A 21,684-nucleotide genomic window follows, 5' to 3' on the forward strand; every position below is an offset into this window, starting at 1 on the left:
ATAAGTAATTTTTTATATTTTAATAAGAATAATATGTTAAAAATTACAAAAACTCCTGTCTAACTATGTAGAGCAAGAAAAGTACTCTAGACTTATCAAACAGGCAAATATATGAGTAAGGCTACAAAAGGATACAAACTAGACAATAAACCCGTACACACACATACACACATTATACACATGTACAGAATACACATATTTTTGAAATTCATTTACATTTCCCAAAAGTCATTATATGCTTATATTTCCAAGAATATAAATATAAAATATGTAAAACAGTGCTGTAGCCACTACATATGGGCTCTCAAAATATAGCTATTTGGATTTAAATTCATATTAATTAAGAATAAATAAAATTTTTAAAAATCAGTTCATCTTTCACACTAGCCACATTTTAAATTAAGATGTAAAACATTTCCTTTATTATAAATTCTCTAATGAGAGTATAACTTAAATATACTCTCGAATAGACATAAATAATAAACATTTTTAAATCTTCATATGACTTTTAATATTGCTAACTGATGTATGGTCAAAAGAATGATCACAAGGAGTGCTCATAATTTTGAGATAAACTAAACTAAAATTGCAATGTCGATAGCATGTTTTGTGAAAAACGGATTGACTTAAATGTGCGTATTAGAACAAGGAGCTCTGAAAATCGATTGTTTGAGCCTTCATCACAAGAAGAGATTGGGGCCTTCTGAGATCTTTCCTCAGCATGCACACAGCCCTGTACAATGGCACAGCCTTCTAGACACCCAGGTACATTCATGAGCTTTTCAAAGCTCTCTGAACATCTTGTTCCCTAAATCTTCCTTTTATCTTTAATCAGGCTCTTTTGGCCACAACTGGTATTCCAGCCTCAGGTAGCTGTAATGTGAAACAATTGCTGTTGATTGTTTTCAGTAAACAATTTTCCCACAGAGCTAGCTCGAACCATGTCAAATATCCACAATGAACTGTGAGTGGGGTTTTCCAGGGAGACTGAGAAAGGTCAAAGGATGACAATTTTGTGGTTATGGGACTCTTAAGAGCTCCAAACTTGGTCTTCCTCTTCAGTAGTGGCATAGCTGATAGTTTTCATGGCTACCGTGGAGCTGGGGAGACGGGGTTTGGCATGAGGCCAAGATAAAATGCCACAGACACTATCTTTCTTACTGACGTTCCGCGTTTTTTCTTGATTAAATACTCCCTTTTTATATTGTCTCAAGCCTTTGTTTAATTCCCAGAGTCTTGAAAAAGTTGGTATGAAAATTTCTTGCCAGTTTCTTCCCTGTCTAGAGGATATTGACAGAGATCTACCCTCCATCATTCAAGAAGTCTCAACCCCAGTAGAGTCTTCATTGTGGAAACTGTTAAGCTGATATTAAAAATTGTATCAAAATGTAAACGGCCAATAATTTACAAAAGAATAAAAAAGTTGAGCACTCACAAAATCGGATATTCAGATTTCTTATAAAACTGCAATAATTTAGGTATTTTTATTTTGTTACAAAAACAAACAGGTAAGTAAGCATGTTTAACAATATAGAGACTCAGGAACACAAGAAAGTTGTTATACTCCCAGTTATATTTTATTAGAGAAAAGGGTACTGATTAAAATCATCCAAGAGAAGAAGGCCATAGGGTAAAGTCCAGGAGGGTTCCAATGTGGAGCTTCCACTTAAACAAATAATGTAATTGATTATAAGACTTTTGCAATCGTGGTGTTATTTCCATTTGATAAAACATAAAGATACCTGAAGGGCTCCAGGGCCAGGTGTTTTAACTCAAAGTCTCAAGCTTACAAATGTATGTTTTTGCAGATCCACAACTGGCTGATTGAAGGCTTGATGAGTATATAATAGCACAGTTGTAAGTAGGATTTCGTATCTCTCTTATCCTGAAATGCATAAAAATGCATAAACCCATTATATTTTGTGTGGTAATCCATAAAACAATGGCATTTTCCATGCAACAATAATAGAAGACTGTTATAAAAATAGGTAATGACATTTCTCTAAAATATTAATAACAATCATTATGAACACTGAGTACTTCGTTCTTAATATTCACATCAACATTTCATGTCATTAATTTTCGGTTTCTTTCTACATGCCTATAATTCAATTTAGTCACATTTATTAATATAACTTATCTAAATTTTTCTTTTTGTATTTTTCTTCTATATAATATGATCCAGAAAAAACTTACTTTTGGTTGGAAGGTGAGCCATTTATCCATAACCAGGGATAATTACTGCTTTCACGAGAGAGTCCAACCCATGAAGAAGATAGAAGGCCCATAAACTTCTACCATAAAAAAAAAAAATCTGTTTTAATAACCATTACACTTTTAGTACTTTAAAACATGCAGGTAGTGTTTTCTTTTACTTCATTTTTATTTCCAAACAAGGTATAAGTGCTAGATTCTAAAATTTAAAATACTTTGAAGTTCTTTTTCATGCAAAAATAGCTATTTAAGTATTAATACTTAATAGTCTTATTCTCCTAGGTTTACAAAAAAAAAAAAAAAGTTTAATTTCATATAACGTAATAGTTGCCAGGGTTCAATGAACTAGCATAACAAAAAAGCCACACCTACTGCAACTGATTCGATTCCCACTCACAGGGACTCCGTAGGGCAGAATAGAACCGCCCCACAGGGTTTCCAAGGCTGTAATCTTTACGGAAGCTGACTGCCACATCTTTCTCCAATGAAAAACTCTCATAGTAAGGGTTTAAGTAAGTCTCCAGATACTATTCCATTCTTCCCTCCAAAAATGTGTATTTTTCTACTATGTTTCTCAGAGATTGGTTTTTTAAAGGAAATTAAAGGGCTGCCACTGAGGAGATAAATGACACTGAAGAAAAAAATTTTGTTTTTCTGTGCCCCACATCTTTCTTAAACTAGACTAGTCCTGATTCTACCAGTTTTTGTATTGTCAACCCACTGCCATCGAGTCGATTCTGACTCATAGCTACCCTATAGAACAGAGTAGAACTGCCCCATAGAGTTTCCAAGGAGCGCCTGGCAGATTTGAACTGCTGACCTCTTGGTTAGCAGCCATAGCACTTAAACCACTACGCCACCAGAGTTTCCTCTGTATTGGTAGAAGGTGTAATTTAGAAAGACAGTAACACACAGACACACATACCAAATAAGAAAGAGAAATAGAGAGAATCCACTACCTAGTGAAACTGTAATTTCAGATATGAAGAGGAAATGAATACATTCTCACATGCAGGAAAACTAAAAGAATTTGTCAATAGCAAACCTACTCATTACAACTGACTAAGAAAGTTCTTCAAATAGAAAAGAAATGAATAAGAAAGAATGTTGAAGCATCAGAAGGAAAAAAGAACAATGGAAAGAGCAGAAATATGAGTACATACAATAGAATATTCTCATCTTCATGAGTTTTCTGAATCATATTAATGATTTTAACAAACATTATGATGCGTTCTGCTAACCAACTCAATAATGTTTAAAAGTGGAGAAGTTCCTGTTGCTCTTGAGTCGACTCATAGTGACCTTAGAAGACAGAGTAGAACTGCCCCATAGGGTTTCAAAGGCTGTAAATCTTTACAGAAGCAGATTGCCACTTCTGTCTCCCTGTAGAGTGGCTGGTAGGTTTGAACTGCTGGCTTTTCTGATAGTAGCCCATGGCTTAACCACTGTGCCAGCAGGGATTTTACTGGGAGTGAAATTTCCACACTTTACTGGAAATGTAAAACATTGATACCAATAGACCTTGAAAAGTTTCATTTGCTTATCAAAACAGCCAGATCAATCACTAAGAAATCTATATGAAGAAAAAGAGTAAAAACCACTGTAAATAAATAATATAAAATCCTAAGAATGCTCAAATTACCCATAAGTAGGTAAGAAAGAACAAGAAAAAAAAATTACCAGAAGAAACAACCACAAAAAAAAAAAAAAAACTAAATAAAATGGCAAACGTCTTAAGTGCTGGTTTTGATATTATACTGTAGTGCTGCAGGATGTTGCCATTTGTAGACACTGTGCGAAGAATACACGGAATATCTCTGTATTATTTTTTATAACTGCGTGTGAGTTTACTATTATCTCAAAATTACTTTTTTTTTTAAAGTTAGTGATATTTGCAACAGCTAATAGCATTCATTTGAAACTGGGATGAAATAATCTTGAGACGGTTTTGCAAAAGAGTGACAATCTAAGCCAGAAGCTGTGCTGTAATTTCATAAGGCTAACTGCTAAACATTTTGGAAGATTATTTATCTTCCATTAGGCCATTTTAAAGCTATATCACTAAAAACATCTCCTAAGCAAAAAATATGGAGATTTTGGTTCTTTGTTGTTGTTAGGTACCCTGGAGTCAGTTTGGTCTCGGAGCCACAGTATTTACAAGGGAACGAAACACTGCCCGGTCCTATGCCATCCTCACAATCGTTGTTATGCTTGAGCCCATTGCTGGAGTCACAATATCAATTCATCTCCTTTAGGGTCTTCCTTTTTTCCATTTGTCCTCTGCTTTAACAAGCATGATGTCATTCTCCAGCTACTGATCCCTCCTGATAACGTGTCCAAAGCCAAAGTATGCAAGATGAAGTCTCAGCATCCTTGCTTCTAAGGAGCATTCCGGCTGTACTTCTTCCAACACAGATGTGTTCATTCTTCTGGCAGTCAATATACCTTGTCGACACCTTAATTCACCCTAAATTCTTCTTCCAGCTTCCTCACTCATTGTCCAGCTTTCTCATGCATATGAAGTGATTGAAAACATCACGGCTTGTGTCAGGCACCTTAGTCCTCAAAGTGACATCTTTGCTTTTTAACACTTTAAAAAGAGGTTTTTTGCAGCAGATTTGCCTAACGTAATACGCCATTTGATATCTTGACTGCTGCTTCCATTGGCATTGATTGTGGATCCAAGTAAAATGAAATCCTTTACAACTTCAATCTTTTCTCCATTTATCATGATGTTGGTTATTGGTCCAGTTGTGAGGATTTTTGTTTTCTTTATGTTGAGGTGTAATCTATACAGAAGGCTGTGGTCTTTGATCTTCATCAGTAAGTGTTTCAGCCCTCTTGGCTTAAGCAAGCAAGATTGTATCATCTGCATATCAAAGGTTGCTAATTAGTCTTCCTCCAATCCTGATGGTGTGTTCTACTTCGTATAGTCCGGCTTCTTGAATTATTTGCTCAGTATACAGGTTAAACAAGTACGGTGAAAAGATAGAACCCTGACCTACACCTTTCCTGATTTTAACCACGTAGCATCCCCTTCTTTTTTCAAATGATTGCCTCTTGGTCTGACTACAGGTTCTGCATGAGCACAATTAAGTCTTCTGGAATTCCCATGCTTCACAATGTTATATACAATTTGTTATGATTCACACAGTCGAACGCCTTTGCATGGTCAATAAAACGCAGATAAACATCTTTCTGGTATTCTCTGGTTCCAGCCAAGATCCATCTGACATCAGCAGTGATTTCTCTAGTTCCACAGTCTCTTAGTTATCTAGTGTTGCTATAACAAAAATACCACAGGTGGGTGCTTATAACAAACAGAAATTTATTTTCTAACAGTTTAGCAAACTAGAATTCTGAATTCAGGACACCAGCTCTAGGAGAAGATTCTTCCCGTCTGTTCTGGGGGAAGGTCCTTGTCTGTTCAGCTTGTTACATGATTCCTAGGAGATCTCCATGTGAATTGTCATCAGTCTTCCAGATCTCTTCTTTCTGGCTTGCTTGTTTAATCTCTTTTATATATCAAAAGAGACTGACTCAAGATGCACCCTATGGTAATCATTTCTCACCAAGGTAACAAAGAAAGCCCATTCCCAAAAGGGATTATAAACACAGGCATAGAGGCTAAGATTTACAACACGTATTTTATGGGGACACAATTCAATCAACAGCATTCCACCCTTTGGACCCCCAAAATTCACATCCTTGCCTCACGCAAAACACATTCACCCTGAAAGTCTTAAATCACCTCCAAATTCAAAATCTCACCTTCTGAATCATCTTAATCAAATATGGGTGAGATGTTAGGCATAGTCCATCCTGGGGTGAAATTCTTCTTCCTCTGTGAATGTGTGAAGTCTAGATTACAAATTATCTTCTTCCAAAATACGATGGTAGAACAAGCACAAGGTTGATATTTTCATGACAGATGGGAGAAATTGGAAGGAAAGAAGGGATAACCGACAGCAAGCAAGTCCAAAATCCAGCAGAACAATTTACACTAGCTCTCAAGGCTTGAAAATAATCATCTGTTTTCCAGGACCACCAGGGCTAGGACACTGCCCTCCACACTCCAGGTATTAGCTACCCTTTGTGGATTCTGGGTGGTGGCCCCTCAGCGCTAGGCTTCAACTCCACCATCCAATCTCACAGGGATGGCAACTCTACACCTTTGCCTTTTTGTGGTCCTATTCTCCTTGGCCATCTGAGGTGTAACCCACCCCCTTACCCCGGGAAGGTTCAATTTTTCTGACCCTTGTGCATGAAAGCCCCACAGCCACAGTGGTCCCACCCTTCTGGTAAGTCTTAACGGGAGCTCCACACTCTGTGCTACATCCAACAGTTCTGCTGATGTCTGAGCTGCTCTAGGGATGGTCTTCTTCTTTTCTTGCAGGGCAACAAATGTAGCTCCTTTGGCCCATTTCTTGCCTGTAAAATTCCCAGAGACAAGACAGCTTGTTTTCCTTTTGTTCATTCTCTGTCCTTTTCAGTGATGGCTTTTACTCTGTGGTAGTTAGACCCACCTGTCACAGTCTTAATCTCTTTAACAAGAGATTGAGTGGCCACATCCTTGGTGAACATCTTAGGACAAGGGTCCTTAGTTTGTACAAGAGAATTTTCAAATCTTTAAGTTCTGTTTTCATCTTGCACAGTTCATTTTTAAGTCCATCTCTTTCCTCTCACATTTTACTCTAAGTGGCAGGGAAAAACCAACCAACCCCATTCAAATCTTGCTTGGAATTCTCCTCAGTTAGATATCCAAGTTCATCCCTTACAAGCTCTGCCATCTACCAAACATTTGAACATAATTCAGACAAGTTCTCTGTCACTGCATAAACAGCATAACCCTTCCTCTATTGTCTAATCACGTGTTCATCATTTTCTTTAAAGCCTCACCAGAAGCAAGTTTCACATCCACATTTATAACAATATTCTGTTGCTGGGGTCATGTGTATTGTCTAAGGTGATAGCGACTTTCTACATAGTTCTGCTCACTTCCTCCTGAGCCCTCTCTAGACTTGCCTTTGACATCTATAATTCTACAGATAATTCCTTAAGGCAATCTAGGCTTTTTTGCTATTAAGCCTAGATTGGCTTTTTTGCTATTAGGCACCTTAAAAACCTTTCAGTCTCTACCCATTACTCAATTCTTAAACCACTTCCACATGTTAAGTATTTGTGAGAGCATTACCCTCATTTCTCAATACCAAATTGTCTTAGTTATCTAATGCTGCTATAAAAAGAAATATCACAAGTGGGAGGCTTTACCCAATAGAAATTTATTTTCTCACATTTTAGGAGTCTAGATGTCCAAATTCAGGGTGCCAGCTCTAGTGGAAAGCTTTCTCTCTGTGTCAGCTCTGGGAGAAAGACCTTTTCTCTTCAGCTTATTTTCTGGTTCCTTGAAGATATCTGTGTGCTTTGGCATCAATTTTCCCCATTTCTGCTTCTCTGACTTGCTTGTTTGATCTCTTTGGTATCTCAAAAGAGATTGACTAAAGACACTCCTGCCATATTAACGTAACAAAGAAAACTCATTCTTCAATGGGATTATAATCACAGGCATAGAGGCTAGAATTTACAACACATATTTTGGAGGGACATAATTCAATCAATAACATAGGTCTTCTTCTGAACCTGCCTTGAATTTCTGGCAGTTCCCTGTTGATGTTGTGCTGCAACCCTTTGTTAATTATCTTCAGCAAAATTTTTCTTGCGTGTGATGCTGAAGTTATTGTTCAGTAATTTCCACATTCTGTTGGATCACCTTTTCAGAATGGACACAAATCTGGATCTCTTCCGGTCAACTGACCAAGCAGCTGTCTTCCAAATTTCTTGGCATAGGCAACTGAAAGCTTCCAGCATTGCATCCATTTGTTGAAACATTTCAATTGGTATCCTTTCAATTCCTGGAGGTTTGTTTTTTGCCAAGGCCTTCAGTGCAGCTTGGACTTCTTCCTTCAATTCCATTGGCTCTTAATCATATGCTACCTCCTGAAATGGTTGAAATCAACCAAATCTTTTTGGTATACTGACTCTGTGTACCCCTTTCGACTTCTTTGAAGCTTCCTGAGTCAGTCAATATTTTGCCCACAAAATCCCTCAATACTGCAACTTGAGGCTTGAAGTTTTTTTTTTTTTTTTTTTTCCAGTTCTTTCAGATTGAGAAATGCTGAGTGTGTTCTTCCCTTTTGGTTTTCTATCTCCAGGTCTTTTCACATTTCATTATAACACGTTGTCTTCTTGAGTTACCCTTTAAAATCTTCTCTTCACCCCTTTGACTTCATGATTTTCCCATTCGCTTTAGTGTAACTTTAGGAAACTTATATTCACATAAAGGTTTCTTTCAGCATAAATTTTTCAACTTTCCCCCTTTTAATTGTTTGCATGTAAGATTTTAAACTAGAGAGGTTAAAATGAAAAACCCAGAGTATCAATTTGAATATGTCTTTGACAAGTTTATAAATAGCATTTCTGGATTTCTGGTTAACGATACTAAAGCAATTGAAAAGACCATATTTTTGGTCAAGAACACCGTAGTCATCAAAGTGACATCTTTGCATTTTAAAATTTAAAAGAGGTCTTTTGCAACAAATCTGTACAATGCAATATGTTGTTTGAGTTCTTGACAGTTACTTCCATGGGCATCTGTAGTTGATTCAAGTAGAACAAAATCATTGAAAACATTGATTTCTTTGCCATTTATCATAATGTTGTTTTTTTTTTTTCAGTGTTGAGGATTTTCAATTACTTCACATTCAAGTGTAATCAATACTGAAGGCTGTTAGTCTTTGACATTCTTCAGTAAGTGTTTCAAGTCCCTTCACTTTAGGCAAGCAAGGTTGTTAATGAGTCATTCTCCAATCCTGATGCTGAATTTCTTTTTTCATATGGTGCAGCTTCTCAGATAATTTGTTCAGCATAAAGATTCAGTACGTAAGGTGAAAGGATATCACAACTCTGCCACACTCCTTTTCCAGCTTTGAACCACAGAGTATTCCCTTGTTCTGTTTGAATATTGCCTCCTGATCCAGTTCAGGTCCTGCATGAGCAAAATTAATCATTTTGCAATTCCTGTTCTTCATAATGTTAACCATAATTTGTTATGATCCACTCTGCTGATTGTCTCTAAATAGTCAATAAAACCCAGGTAAACATCCTTCTAGTATTCCCTGCTTTTGGCAACAATCCATCTGACATCAACAATGATCTCCCTCATTCAATTCTGAATCCAGCTTAAACTTCTAGCACTTCTCTGTCAATATACAGCTGAAATTGGTTTTGAATTATATTCAACACAAATTCTGATAATACTTGCATTCTTTTTGATGATTTTTCTTTGGAGTGGTTATGAATATAGATCTGATAGCTAATTCTTTTTTTTTTTTTTTTACTTGAAAGTCTATGCCATACAAACACTAATCCAAAAAACAAAAAGTTTCAGTGGCTATATTACTATGTGTCATGGATTGAATTGTGTCCCCAAAAAATATGTTCATCCATTTGGCTAGGTCAGGATTCCCACTATGGTGTGATTGTCTACTGTTTTGTCATCTGATGTGGTTTTCCTATGTGTAAACCCTATCTCTATGATATTGATAAGATGGAAGTAGTGGCAATCACGTTAATGGGTTAGGACTCAAACTACAAGACGGATTGTCTTGATCCACTCTTTTTTTTAAGATATAAAAGAGAGAAGGGACCAGGGATACAGGGGTACCTCGTACCTACAAGAAACAAGAACCAGGAGAATAGCCCATCCTTTGGCCCAAGTTCCCAGCACTAAGAGGCTCCTCAACCAGGATAAGATTGACAAGCACCTTCCTACAGAGCCAACAGAGAAAGAAAGCCTTCCGCTGGAGCAGATGCTGTGAATTTGGACTTGTAGTGTACTAGACTGTGAGAGAATAAATTTCTGTTTGTTAAAAGCCATCCACTTGTGGTATGTCTGTTATAGCAGCCCTAATATCTAATACACTATGTAAGAACGTAACAATGACCAAGGAATATTATAAGAGACAAAGAGAATCATTATATATTGATAAAGGAGTCAATTGATCAAAAAGGACAAAATAGTTTTAAATACGGATGCACCTAACATCAAAGTTTCAAATACATGAAGTAGATCTGATAGAGTCGAAGGTGAAAAATGCACGTCTACAGTATTAACTGGTGACTTCAGCGCTCTTCTCTCTCTACTCAATAGAACATGTAGACTGAAAACCATTAAGTAAATAGAAGAATTGAACATCACTATCAACCTTCTTATCCTGTTGGAAATTTATAGAACATGCCACACACACAATAAAGTATATTGTTTTCACATGCACATAGTGTATTCACCAACATAGACCATACATCGGGCCATAAAACAAACGTCAGCAGCTTTTAAGGAATTGAAATCATACAAAATATTTTCTTTTAGTACATGCAATATAACCAGAAATTAATAATAAAAGAGAAAATGTGAAGAATTTAACTAACCCAAGAGGCCTCTGAGAATGTCACAAAGAAATTAGGAAAAAGAAAAAAGTAAAAGAGGGAGAGAGAGAATAGAATGAAAGGAAAACACTTCATATCAAAATTTGTGAATTGTAGTTAAAGCAGTGCCAAGAGGTAAATTGACCACATTAAATGCTTATTTGATAAAATTGAAAAGGTCTGAAATAAGTGATCTAACTTCAATATCAAGAGAAGAGAAAATTAAGCTCAAATAAAGAAGGAAAAATACAAAAACCTAATAGCGTAAATTAATGAAATGAAAACTGCAAAACAGAATAAGTAAATGAAACCAAATCATTTTTCTTGGAAAGATTAATTAAATTGATAAACCTCCAACCAGAAAGCTGAATACAAAGAGAGAAGGCATAAATTATATAAAGAAATGAACAGAGAGGACATAACTACAATCTCAAGAACATGAAGATTGCACAGGACTGGGCAACATTTTGCTGTGTTATATCCATAAGGTCACCATTTGCTGGAGGTCATTTGATGGTAACTAACAATAACAACAACAACAACTGCAGATATTATTGACATAAAAATGAATAGTAAAATGTTATGAATAACTATGTAAATAAATTTTGCAATCTTGGTAAAAAGAAATTGTTGAAAGCACTAAAGAGCACTCAAAAATAAATTAATTAATAAAAGATATCTAGAAATTCCATGTGCTAACAAGGATTAGATTAAATTAAACTCTCAAACAATTTTAGGAGCGGAAAATGGTGCAAACATGTTGAAAATATTCTCTCATGTTTTTATTTTAAAGTTAAACATACACTTCACCTATAACCCAGCAATTTCACTTGAATTCCACAAAACTGAGTATGTACATACACACAAATTTTCGCACAAGAGTTTTCATATTAGTTTTTTTTTCCACAATAGAAAAATTCCAGAGACAATTCAAATATCCATAAGCAGATTAATCTATTAACAAGTTGTAGAATACATACTTGTGACGTGAAGCATTAATAGAAGAAAAACTAGCTTGTTGTTGTTCTTAGGTGCCGTCAAGTCGGTTCCAACTCATAGCGACCCTAAGCACAACAGAACGAAACACTGCCCAGTCCTGAGCCATCCTTACAATCGTTGTTACGCTTGAGCTCATTGTTGCAGCCATTGTGTCAATCCACCTCACTGAGGGTCTTCCACTTTTCCACTGACCTTGTACTCTGTCAAGCATGATGTCCTTCTCCAGGGACTGATCTCTCCTGACAACATGTCCAAAGTATGTAAGATGCAGTCTCGCCATCCTTGCTTCTAAGGAGCATTCTGGTTGTACTTATTCTAAGTCAGATTTGTTTGTTCTTCTGGCAGTCCGTGGTATATTCAATATTCTTCGCCAACATCACAATTCAAAGGTGTCAACTCTTCTTCGGTCTTCCTTATTCATTGTCCAGCTTTCACATGCTTATGATGCAATTGAAAATACCATGGCTTGGGTCAGGTGCACCTTAGTCTTCAAGGTGACATCTTTGCTCTTCAACACTTTAAAGAGGTCCTTTGCAGCAGATTGGCCCAATGCAATGCGTCTTTTGATTTCTTGACTGCTGCTTCCATGGCTATTGATTGTGGATCCAAGGAAAATGAAATCCTTGACAACTTCAATCTTTTCTCCGTTTAACATGATGTTGCTCTTTGGTCCAGTTGTGAGGATTTTTGTTTTCTTTATGTTGAGGTGCAATCCATACTGAAGGCTGTGGTCTTTGATCTTCATTAGTAAGTGCTTCAAGTCCTCTTCACTTTCAGCAAGCATGGTTGCTATGATGTTGGAAATCAGAAGCCTGAAAGTGAGTACTAATGGGACGAAGGAAATATTGCCTTGATTGGAGTTATGTGTTCATACATAGATGCATACATTTGTCAAAATCATTGAACTGTATATGCAAAATCTGGGCAGTTGAATGCAAGTGAAGTATGACTCACTTATAAAATAACACACAAAGAACAGATGAAATCCTCACCTTGACATACACATCAGATGTTAACTAACAATTGAATGGATAAAAAAATTGGGATATATCCATAAAATTACTACTCATTAATAAAAACAATAAACTATTGAAACATTGCAGCATGGATCAATCTCAAAATAAATGTTAAACAAAGAAATAAGAAAAAATGTATAATCCATAAATAAAAAATCTCTAGAAAATGCCAACTGAAAAAGTAGAAGTAGAAAGTAGATCAGTGGTTGTCTATAATTGGTGATTGGTAAAGGGTGGGAGAAGGGACTACAAAGACACATAACGAAACTTTTGAGGGTAACAGTGGTACTCATTCTCCAAAAGTGACGGTTTCACAGGTATATACATATATCAAAATTTAAGGCATTACATGATTTAAATATGTGCAGTTTATTTTATATTTTATGTCAAGTATACCTTGAGACTCATAGCGACCCTATAGGGGTTTGGTTTTTTTTTGTTGTTGTTGTTTGTTTATACCTTGGGAAATGGTTTTAAAAGGGAGAAAAAGTAAACTTCCTTATTCTGATAGAGTTATCTTCAAAAAAACCCCAACAACATATATACTCTATGATGAAATGATTAAAGCTCTTATTCTGACATAGGTGAATAAGACTATGATGTCCAATATCACCTTTTTTCCTCTCTTTAGAAGTGGGCAGTCTTTCAAGTATAATAAACAAAAACCGGTAAGCTAGATATAAATCATAACAGAAGGAATAAAACTGACACGTGTCATACATGATTAAATTTTGAGTGTAGAAAGTCAAAAGGAATTTAAAGGTGAATTATTAGAATTAATAAGTGTGCTCAGAAAGTGTGTTGGATACACATCATTTTCAGAGTGATAAATTAGAAATAGCAGAAAATTAAACATAAAACGTAACTGGAGCCAAATCAAACAAAAAAGCTTTCAAGACTTGTACACAAAATCATAAGAGTATTAAAAGAAAACAAATGGAGGATAAAACCAGGTTAAGATATTACATTATTAAGATGTCAATTTTCAACAATTAATCTATGGATTCAACATAACAAAAAAAGACACAGCATGTGTTTTGAGAATATTTATATAGAAATTTAAGGGTAGAAGAAGGGGATAAATCTTGAAGGACAACACTACTGTACTGAATATAAAGAATTAATAGAACACTTTAGTAATTTTACCCATGTGACACTCATGCAAGAAGAAAAAATAGAAAAGTGAAACCTGGAAGTGACCAGGAACATATCCACACACACACAAATGTACATCAATATCCCTGATTTATGACAAAGGTGGCACAGAGAGGAATGGATAAGTGATCATTTTTACTATAAATTATGCTAACTCAATTAGATACTGTTGTAGAAAAATAAAAACTTCTATCAGCATCACAAAAATTAAATTCCAATAGATCATACATCTGGACCAGTATATCATAACTGGGCCAATAAGTAACCTCATGATAAACAGATAACAGATTGAGTTGGATCCACAGTCAATGCACACGGAAGCAGCAGTCAAGAAATCAAAGGACTCACTGCACTGGACAAATCTCATGCAAAAGACCGTTTAAAGAGTGTTAAAAAGCAAACATGTCACTTTAAGGACTAAGGTGCCCTTGATCCAAGCCATGGTGTCTTCAGTTGCCTCATATGCATGTGAATTCTGACAATGAATAAGGAAGACCAAAGTAGAATCATTGCCTTTGAATATGGTGTTGGAGAGGAATATTGAATACACCATAGATGTCAGAAGAACAAACAAATCTGTCTTGGAAGAAGTACAGCCAGAATGCTCATTAGAAGGAAGGATGGCAAGAATTTGTTTCACATATTTTGGACATGTTATCAGGAGGGACCAGTGCCTGGAGAAGGATATCATGCTTGGTAAGCAAGGGGGTCAGAGAAAAAGAGGAACACCCTCGCTGAGGTGGATTCACACAATGCCTACAACAATGGACTCAAGCATAACAAATATTGTGAGGATGGCACAGGACCTGTCAATATTTCGTTCTGTTGTGCATAGGGTCTCTATGAGTTGAATCAACTCGACAGCACCTAACAATACATCTAAATATAGTAAATAAGTATTTTCAGAAAAAAAATTTTAAAAAAAAAGATAAAATGTAAAACCTTCAAATTAATTTAGTAGATTATATATTGAAGTTTGGTCTGTTACTAAAAGAGCTGCAGCATATGCACTAACACTATAAATGAGAAATTGGACTATACTACTAATAATAAATCTATTCATTAAGAGACTCCAACATGGAGGTAAATATGTAAGTCATGGAGAAAAATAAAACTATTATAAAGTTACAAAATCAAAAAAGAAATCATAACCAATATACATCAAGAAGATATTGGCAGAACGCAACAGACAATCACAGAGGAAATATGGACAAAAGACATGAATAGGCGTTTCATAAAAGAATACTCTAGTGGCTAACAGCACATTAAATGTGTTCAGTCAAGCAATAGCATGGAAAATGTCTATTAATATCATAACAATCAAAACTTCTACTATTAAAATTTCTCATAGTAGTAAGTTTTGATGAGGATGTGGATCAAGGGGCAGGTCAAACACTATTAGATAATATGTGTATGTGTCCTATGATCTAGCAAACTTTTGGGATAACTTAAAAATCCTGACATGTACATATACCTGTAACCTGCATGACCCTACAATTTTATTCCTGTGCATCCAGATAATATGTGGTAAAAGACATCCAGAAAGATATTTAGAGAATAATTACTTGTAATAGGTAAATAGTAGCTAAATGTTTTCTTAATAGCTAAATTTCTATCCACCGTAGAATGGATTTTAAAATGTTTATTCATGTGACAATGGAGTTCCTGGTGGTACAAATGGCTAAGCACTCAGTCACTAACAGAAAGGTTGGAGGTTCAATTCCACCCAGAGGCACCTCGAAAGATAGGTCTGCCAACCTGTTTCTAAAAGTTCTACCTGCGGAAAACTCTTTGAAGTGTCGTTCTACACTGAAACACATGGGTCTCCATGAGTCAGAATCGAATCCATGGCAGCTGGTTATGTTTTTTTGTTTTGTTTGGTGGGTTTACTTACATAACAGAGCAGTGAAATGAACAAACTGCAACGATAGGGATCAATTGCACAAATATATGTGAGTGAAAGGAGATAGACTCAAAAATGTACATTATATGATTCCATCTCTATAAAGTTTAAAAACTCAGCATAGTGCTTTGAGAAGAAGGAGAACTGGTAAGAGCAGACACAGGGGTACAGCTAATGGGGAAGGTACTAGCATTTTCTATTTCTTGACATGATTTGTAATTATATAGGTATATTAATTTGTGATTAATCTTTACAATGTTGATACATTTACATTTTTTATGTTTAAAAGAAACAAGAAAGTTTACTTTCAGAAAAAAATGTATGGAAGCATTATTTTTTATAAATTAGCAAGAACAGGAAATAAACCTTTTTTTGGTATTTTTTACACTAATGGCATCAAATATAAATAAAGCATTGTCAATTCATACAATGGAGTACTGCGTAGCCTTGAAAATAAAGCACATTTTTGGACAAATCGGTCTTAGAAGAAACACAATCAGAATGCTCTTTAGAAGCAAGAATATGAGACTTTGGCTTGTTTATTTCAGACATGTCATCAGGAAAGACCAATTACTAGAAAAGGACATGTCGTTTGCTAAAGAAGAGGGCTGATGAAAATTAGAGAAATATTCATAAGATGAATGGACAACAATGGATTCAGACATACCAATGAACATTAAGACGGCACAGGACCAGACAACGTTTTGTTTTGTTGTAAGTAAGGTCTCCGTGGATCAGAGTCAAATCTAAGGGAACTAACAACAACATGGACAAAAATATGGATGAATACTAAAAACAAAATATCAACTGAAATATGTAAGACACTAAACACTTCATAGAGTATAATTCTATTTACATAAGTTTGCAAAGTAGGCAAATCTGTATTCTTTAAGATGCATAGGGTACATAAGGCATGTCAGTAACGTTTCTTGATACTTTTCATTGACTCAAATACATTTTGTATACATTTCTTTTTGTATGTGTTATACCTTTTAATAAAATATTTCAAATATTTGAAATCTTACCATTTCTTCTTCATTATCTATATTAGTCAGATTAGATTTCTTAGAAGCACAGGCCATTTGACTCTCAGTCCAGGTTTTTTTATCACTACTAACATAATAGCAACTGTTGGAATAGGATAACCAGTCTTCTGGACAACGGCCACAATGAGATGCTGAAAAAGAATATGAATTACTCTCCAGAAACAATTTGAATTAACAAATATAAATTAGTTGACATATTTGCATAGGCATAAGAACATACCTACATAACCTATATATAGCAATCTCACACACTTACATATACATATGAAAAAACACATGCACACACCCAGAAAGGGTCAGCCTCCCAACCTCTAATTTATGTACCTTTAGCAACGGGGTCGTTGTGAAAAAGCAAATAAAATATCTATTCTGTACATGTCCTGAAAATCACTGAACAACACCACTTTTTTAGGATAGTAAAATTATTTCTTTCTTATCATATTATGCTGTTGCGGTTGTTGTCATTTGCTGTCGAGTTGATGGTCAACTCATAACAAGCCCATGAGATACAGTAGAATTTTACCATAGGATTTTCTAGGCCAAGCTCTGGTGGCACAGAGGTTAAGAGCTCAGCTGTTAACCAAAAGGTCTGCACTTCAAATCCACCAGCCACTCCCTGGAACCTCTATGGGGCAGTTCTATTCTGTCCTATAGGGTCACTATGAGTCAGAATCCAATCCTTCACAATGGGTTTTTTTTGGTTTGGTTTAATCTTTATAGGAACAGGAGGAAATCTGAGGCAATTGTTAAAAGAAGGGTGTAGTCATTGTAAAAGACTATTTCTTCTAATTTTTTAACAAGAGGATTTCCTCATATGATCTTTATGTATGAAAATTTATTGCTATATTTTGAAAGTTTAAGAATCGGTAATTATTTCTTCATAAAATAAAATAGAGACAAAATATAATCTCAAAATATTAGCCCTGGTGGTGCTGTGCTAAAGAAAATCTCGGTTGCTAACAAAAAGTCAGCAGTTCAAATTCACCAGCCGCTCCTTGGAAACACTAAGGGGACAGTTCTACTCTGTTTAATAGGGCCCCTATGAGTCAGAATTGACTCCACGACAAAGAGTTAAGTTTTGTTTAAAACAGAACTTTTAAAATTATTGCATACCATTCGGGGTTCTGTTCTTCTCCGGATTTCCAATAGCTAGAAAGATTGTAGTAATTATTATAGAGATTAATATTTCTGTAATAAGCCATAAAAATTTTAGTTTTCTAGTTTGAAATTTGGATATCATTTAAAATCATAATAATGTATATTAAAACTATTTTACCAACAAAAATTAATAAAGCAATGAAGGTTTTTGTAAAAATACTTAAAGAGCCTAATAAAGAAATTTTACCCTCTTACAATATTTGACTTAACTACCTTAAAATACGTATTTTTATTTCTCAATAAGTATTTTCAGTCTTTCAGTGTAAGTCTTTGAGATGTGACCAAAGCATACACGAATGCATATACACACACATACAATACACACATTTAGAATTAAAAACATACACTCTCTACAATCATTCTGTTATTCATGCTTTTGAAAAGAATAACTTTTGCACATTTAGTCCACATTGATGAAGCATTATTTACTAAGACTAAAAAACTTGACAAACATATCACACAAATGAATGGAGCAAAATGAGAATTTTATTCCACAATATTATGAAATATACAGAGGCACTTTCAAACCTGTAAAGGGAATATTCCCCTATAATCTTTCAAAAACTTACAAGAAGAAATAACTTTAAATTTCATGGTTATTACACCGGCCATCAAGACAATGGAGGTGATTCCCAGGATCCCAGCAATGAGCTTCCCTGGAGGTGATGGGAGATATGCAGAGAGAGAAACGGAAACACTGAAAAAGGACAGATGGTGCCAATGTTTGGAAAGTTTACAGACAAGAGAACCCAGATGCACAGGGAATCATATAAATAAATACTGAACATAAAAACCACATTCTCCATTGTAATTTTTCTCTCAGAATATATCATTTCATTTTCAGTAAAATAATACTCCGGGAGTTGTTCATCAAAGGTTACAAATTTCAACAATGTCTGAATGGGATTAATCTGCAGATTTCATAGTAGAATACGATTATCTGTACTTCAGGTCTGACACTCAAAAATGCAAAATAGTGAGCCCACTCCCTTCATCTGACTAACCTTGCTCCATGTCTTCATCTTCACCCTTTCCCCACATCTCTGCACTACAACTACACATCCTAGTGCAGTTATATTGAGAACGGATTAAATGATTTACCTTTGCAGCGGAAATTCTTGTCATTCTTCTGAAGATCCTGGGAAGCACCATGAAGGTTTAATTCCACATAAGTTATTTCCTGCTCAGTGACTGAAATGGAGCTATCAGGGTCCTTGGGTTTGATTTGCTGCCTTTTTGGGTTCATGGCCAGATTCACTTCTGAGTAGGTTACTGTTTGATTATTCATCTCTGCAGCTGAGGGGTGTCAAGGTCTGTGCTCTATGAGAAACTGTGCTCAAGAAGGAAATACGTGCTGTGTAAATGACAAGATCAAACTTGGTGGGGAGGGAGGGTAAGTAAAGGTGCTCACTTTGCAGCTGAGAATCTCTACTTCTGGTTCTATTTTACTTAGGGCCTTCCACAAATACCTCATGATGGAATAAGTAATTTTTTAAAAATATTCTTCATTCAATAAAATATATTTGACTGGAGTATAAAAAGTAATAAATTATTAAGAATAAAAAAAAGAAGTTCATAAATAAGAACATCCTTACTTTTAAAAGTCATAATCCACAGAAATATTTTAAACCATTGTAATACCTGGGTTAAAAATTAAAATGCTGTATTTGTAAAAAAAAAAAAAAAATGATACAACACTTTATGACAATTTTCTAATACAATAATGGTTAAAGTCTGAGTGTTCCAAAGAAGAACGAAATGGAAAATTAGCACATATAATAATTTATTGCACTAAATTACCTTGATTTAGTGACTTATGTTTATTTGTTAGAAGGAGATAAAGTGCTATTACGTGATCTTTTTCTTATTAACGAATGGGTGGGGAGTGCTGAGAAATCATTACATATTTATCGAAATACTTGTCAGAATAACTACATGACACAATGAACTTATCAACAACCTAAAGAATATTGGAAACACCATATTAGACATTAAAAAATATATATTCCTTATACAAAAATTATTGGCAATTGATTCAATTGCTAAAACACGAGACCACAAATCGATAAATAAAAGTGCATACTTTTATGCGAGAACACTGGGTTCAAAGTTCCAGAAAGATCATATGGTTGTTACTGTCCGTGTGGGTTCCTTCACTTGTGTAGTTGGTGTAATTCAGTAATGCCATTTAATAATTTTCTCATTGGACTCTGGTGTCAGCAGAATCAAGGACTTAATTCTGCTTTTGAAACATATAACACGTGACCATGATAAAGGTAATTAACTTCTAGTTTTTTTTAATGTTCTTAGGAATAATAATAATACATAAAATGTAATGCATATAAGTGTATAACTCTCAACCTGGCAGTTGTCAGCTCCGAATAGAGAATAAGTGTTTGGATTATTATTTTAGCTGCAGTTTCTTGTTATTGCTTCTGACTCATATCAGGTAGAAATTGCAAAATAACTCAATAGACAGTGTTCTCTTATATCAGTTGGTTTTTTTCCCAGTGTTTTGTTCAATTAATTTAAGCCTTTTAATATTTATTATTAACTTTACCATTTTATGTTTTTTACCTCATCCTCCTTTTTAAAAAAAGTAAAACCATGTGTATATTATCTAACTAAGTGAATGAGGAATTATGTTTGGCATTGCATCATTCAATTAGTTTTTTGTTTTTTAGAATCTAGCGATAAACACTCACTAAACACAAAATAATACATTATTTATACACAAAGGCACTCATTGAACCAATTATTTGTTCATTGTCATGATCTTTACGGGATTTCACTTTAAGTTGACTGACAAACTCAAATATATCTGTGAGTGTGTGTTCACTTGACTGATTCTCCACATGGAATAATTTGAATAAATAAATTCTCCAACATATTTCATATTTGGGGTTTACTTTTTTAGCCTGACTCCGATGTTCTACAGAGAGTCTACTGTGTATTAATACTACCTCAGTGCATCATGCACAGCATGTATAGAAACCTCCCCATTAAATGAGATGGGCTAGAAGACAGAGAGGAGAGCATTGGTACATACCTTCTCTCAGCTGGAAAGTTTTGCATCCGTTGGCGGGAAGGCCTCTTCAGTGTCCTACAGTGGCCAATATGGCTGGATATTAGAAAGTGAAATCTAAAGACATAAATCCTGTAAAAGCAGAAAGAATATCTCTGCTCTTACAGACTCTCCTGTGGGTCTCAGAGTGAAGCAAGAGATGAAAAGGTAGATGGCTTATCAATGTGTTATTTAATGTTTGAGCAGGAAATTCTCACACACGGGCTATTTTGAAGTCAGTTTATCTCATCACCCACCACCAGAACATAGGAGATGTTGAGCTTCTACTGAAAGGACAGAGTAGATCTTTAAATACGCCATATAGATTGTCCCTTTTAAAGTGCTTTTGATAGACTGTTCTCATCTTCTATAGGATTTTGCATTTAGAGGATTTGACCACACATACAGTTAGCTTGTTTCCATCGAACCACAAACTATTAAAACTGAGGCCATGTTAACACTATCTTAGATGTCTAAGTCCTATTTTTAGAATAAATTGCAAAACTGTGGCATTACCTTCTTCTTTTCTACATATTACATCCAGAGGCATCTCAGAACAGGCTTGGCAATCTCCTTCTGAATGGTTGCAGCCTTGACACCCTATGGAGCAGTTCTACTCTGAACAGACGGGCTCACCATGAGTCA

The 21,684-nt window shown here is 35.2% G+C and overlaps 1 protein-coding gene across 1 annotated transcript; it reads right to left on the reverse strand.

The window, feature by feature from the left end:
- Positions 1 to 1,608: 1,608 nt before the first annotated feature.
- Positions 1,609 to 21,124, reverse strand: LOC126075186 (NKG2-A/NKG2-B type II integral membrane protein-like). The gene is made up of 7 exons (XM_049882481.1): positions 21,025 to 21,124; positions 19,077 to 19,305; positions 18,545 to 18,631; positions 17,931 to 17,966; positions 16,797 to 16,948; positions 2,197 to 2,294; positions 1,609 to 1,885 (listed from the first exon to the last, which is right to left on the reverse strand). Exons 2-7 carry the CDS (start codon positions 19,261 to 19,263, stop codon positions 1,768 to 1,770), a joined length of 678 nt encoding a protein of 225 aa, XP_049738438.1. The 5' UTR covers positions 19,264 to 19,305; positions 21,025 to 21,124; the 3' UTR covers positions 1,609 to 1,767.
- Between the last annotated feature and the right edge of the window lie 560 nt (positions 21,125 to 21,684).

Source organism: Elephas maximus, chromosome 4 (assembly GCF_024166365.1).
Source record: "Elephas maximus indicus isolate mEleMax1 chromosome 4, mEleMax1 primary haplotype, whole genome shotgun sequence".
Classification (NCBI taxonomy): Eukaryota; Metazoa; Chordata; class Mammalia; order Proboscidea; family Elephantidae; genus Elephas; species Elephas maximus.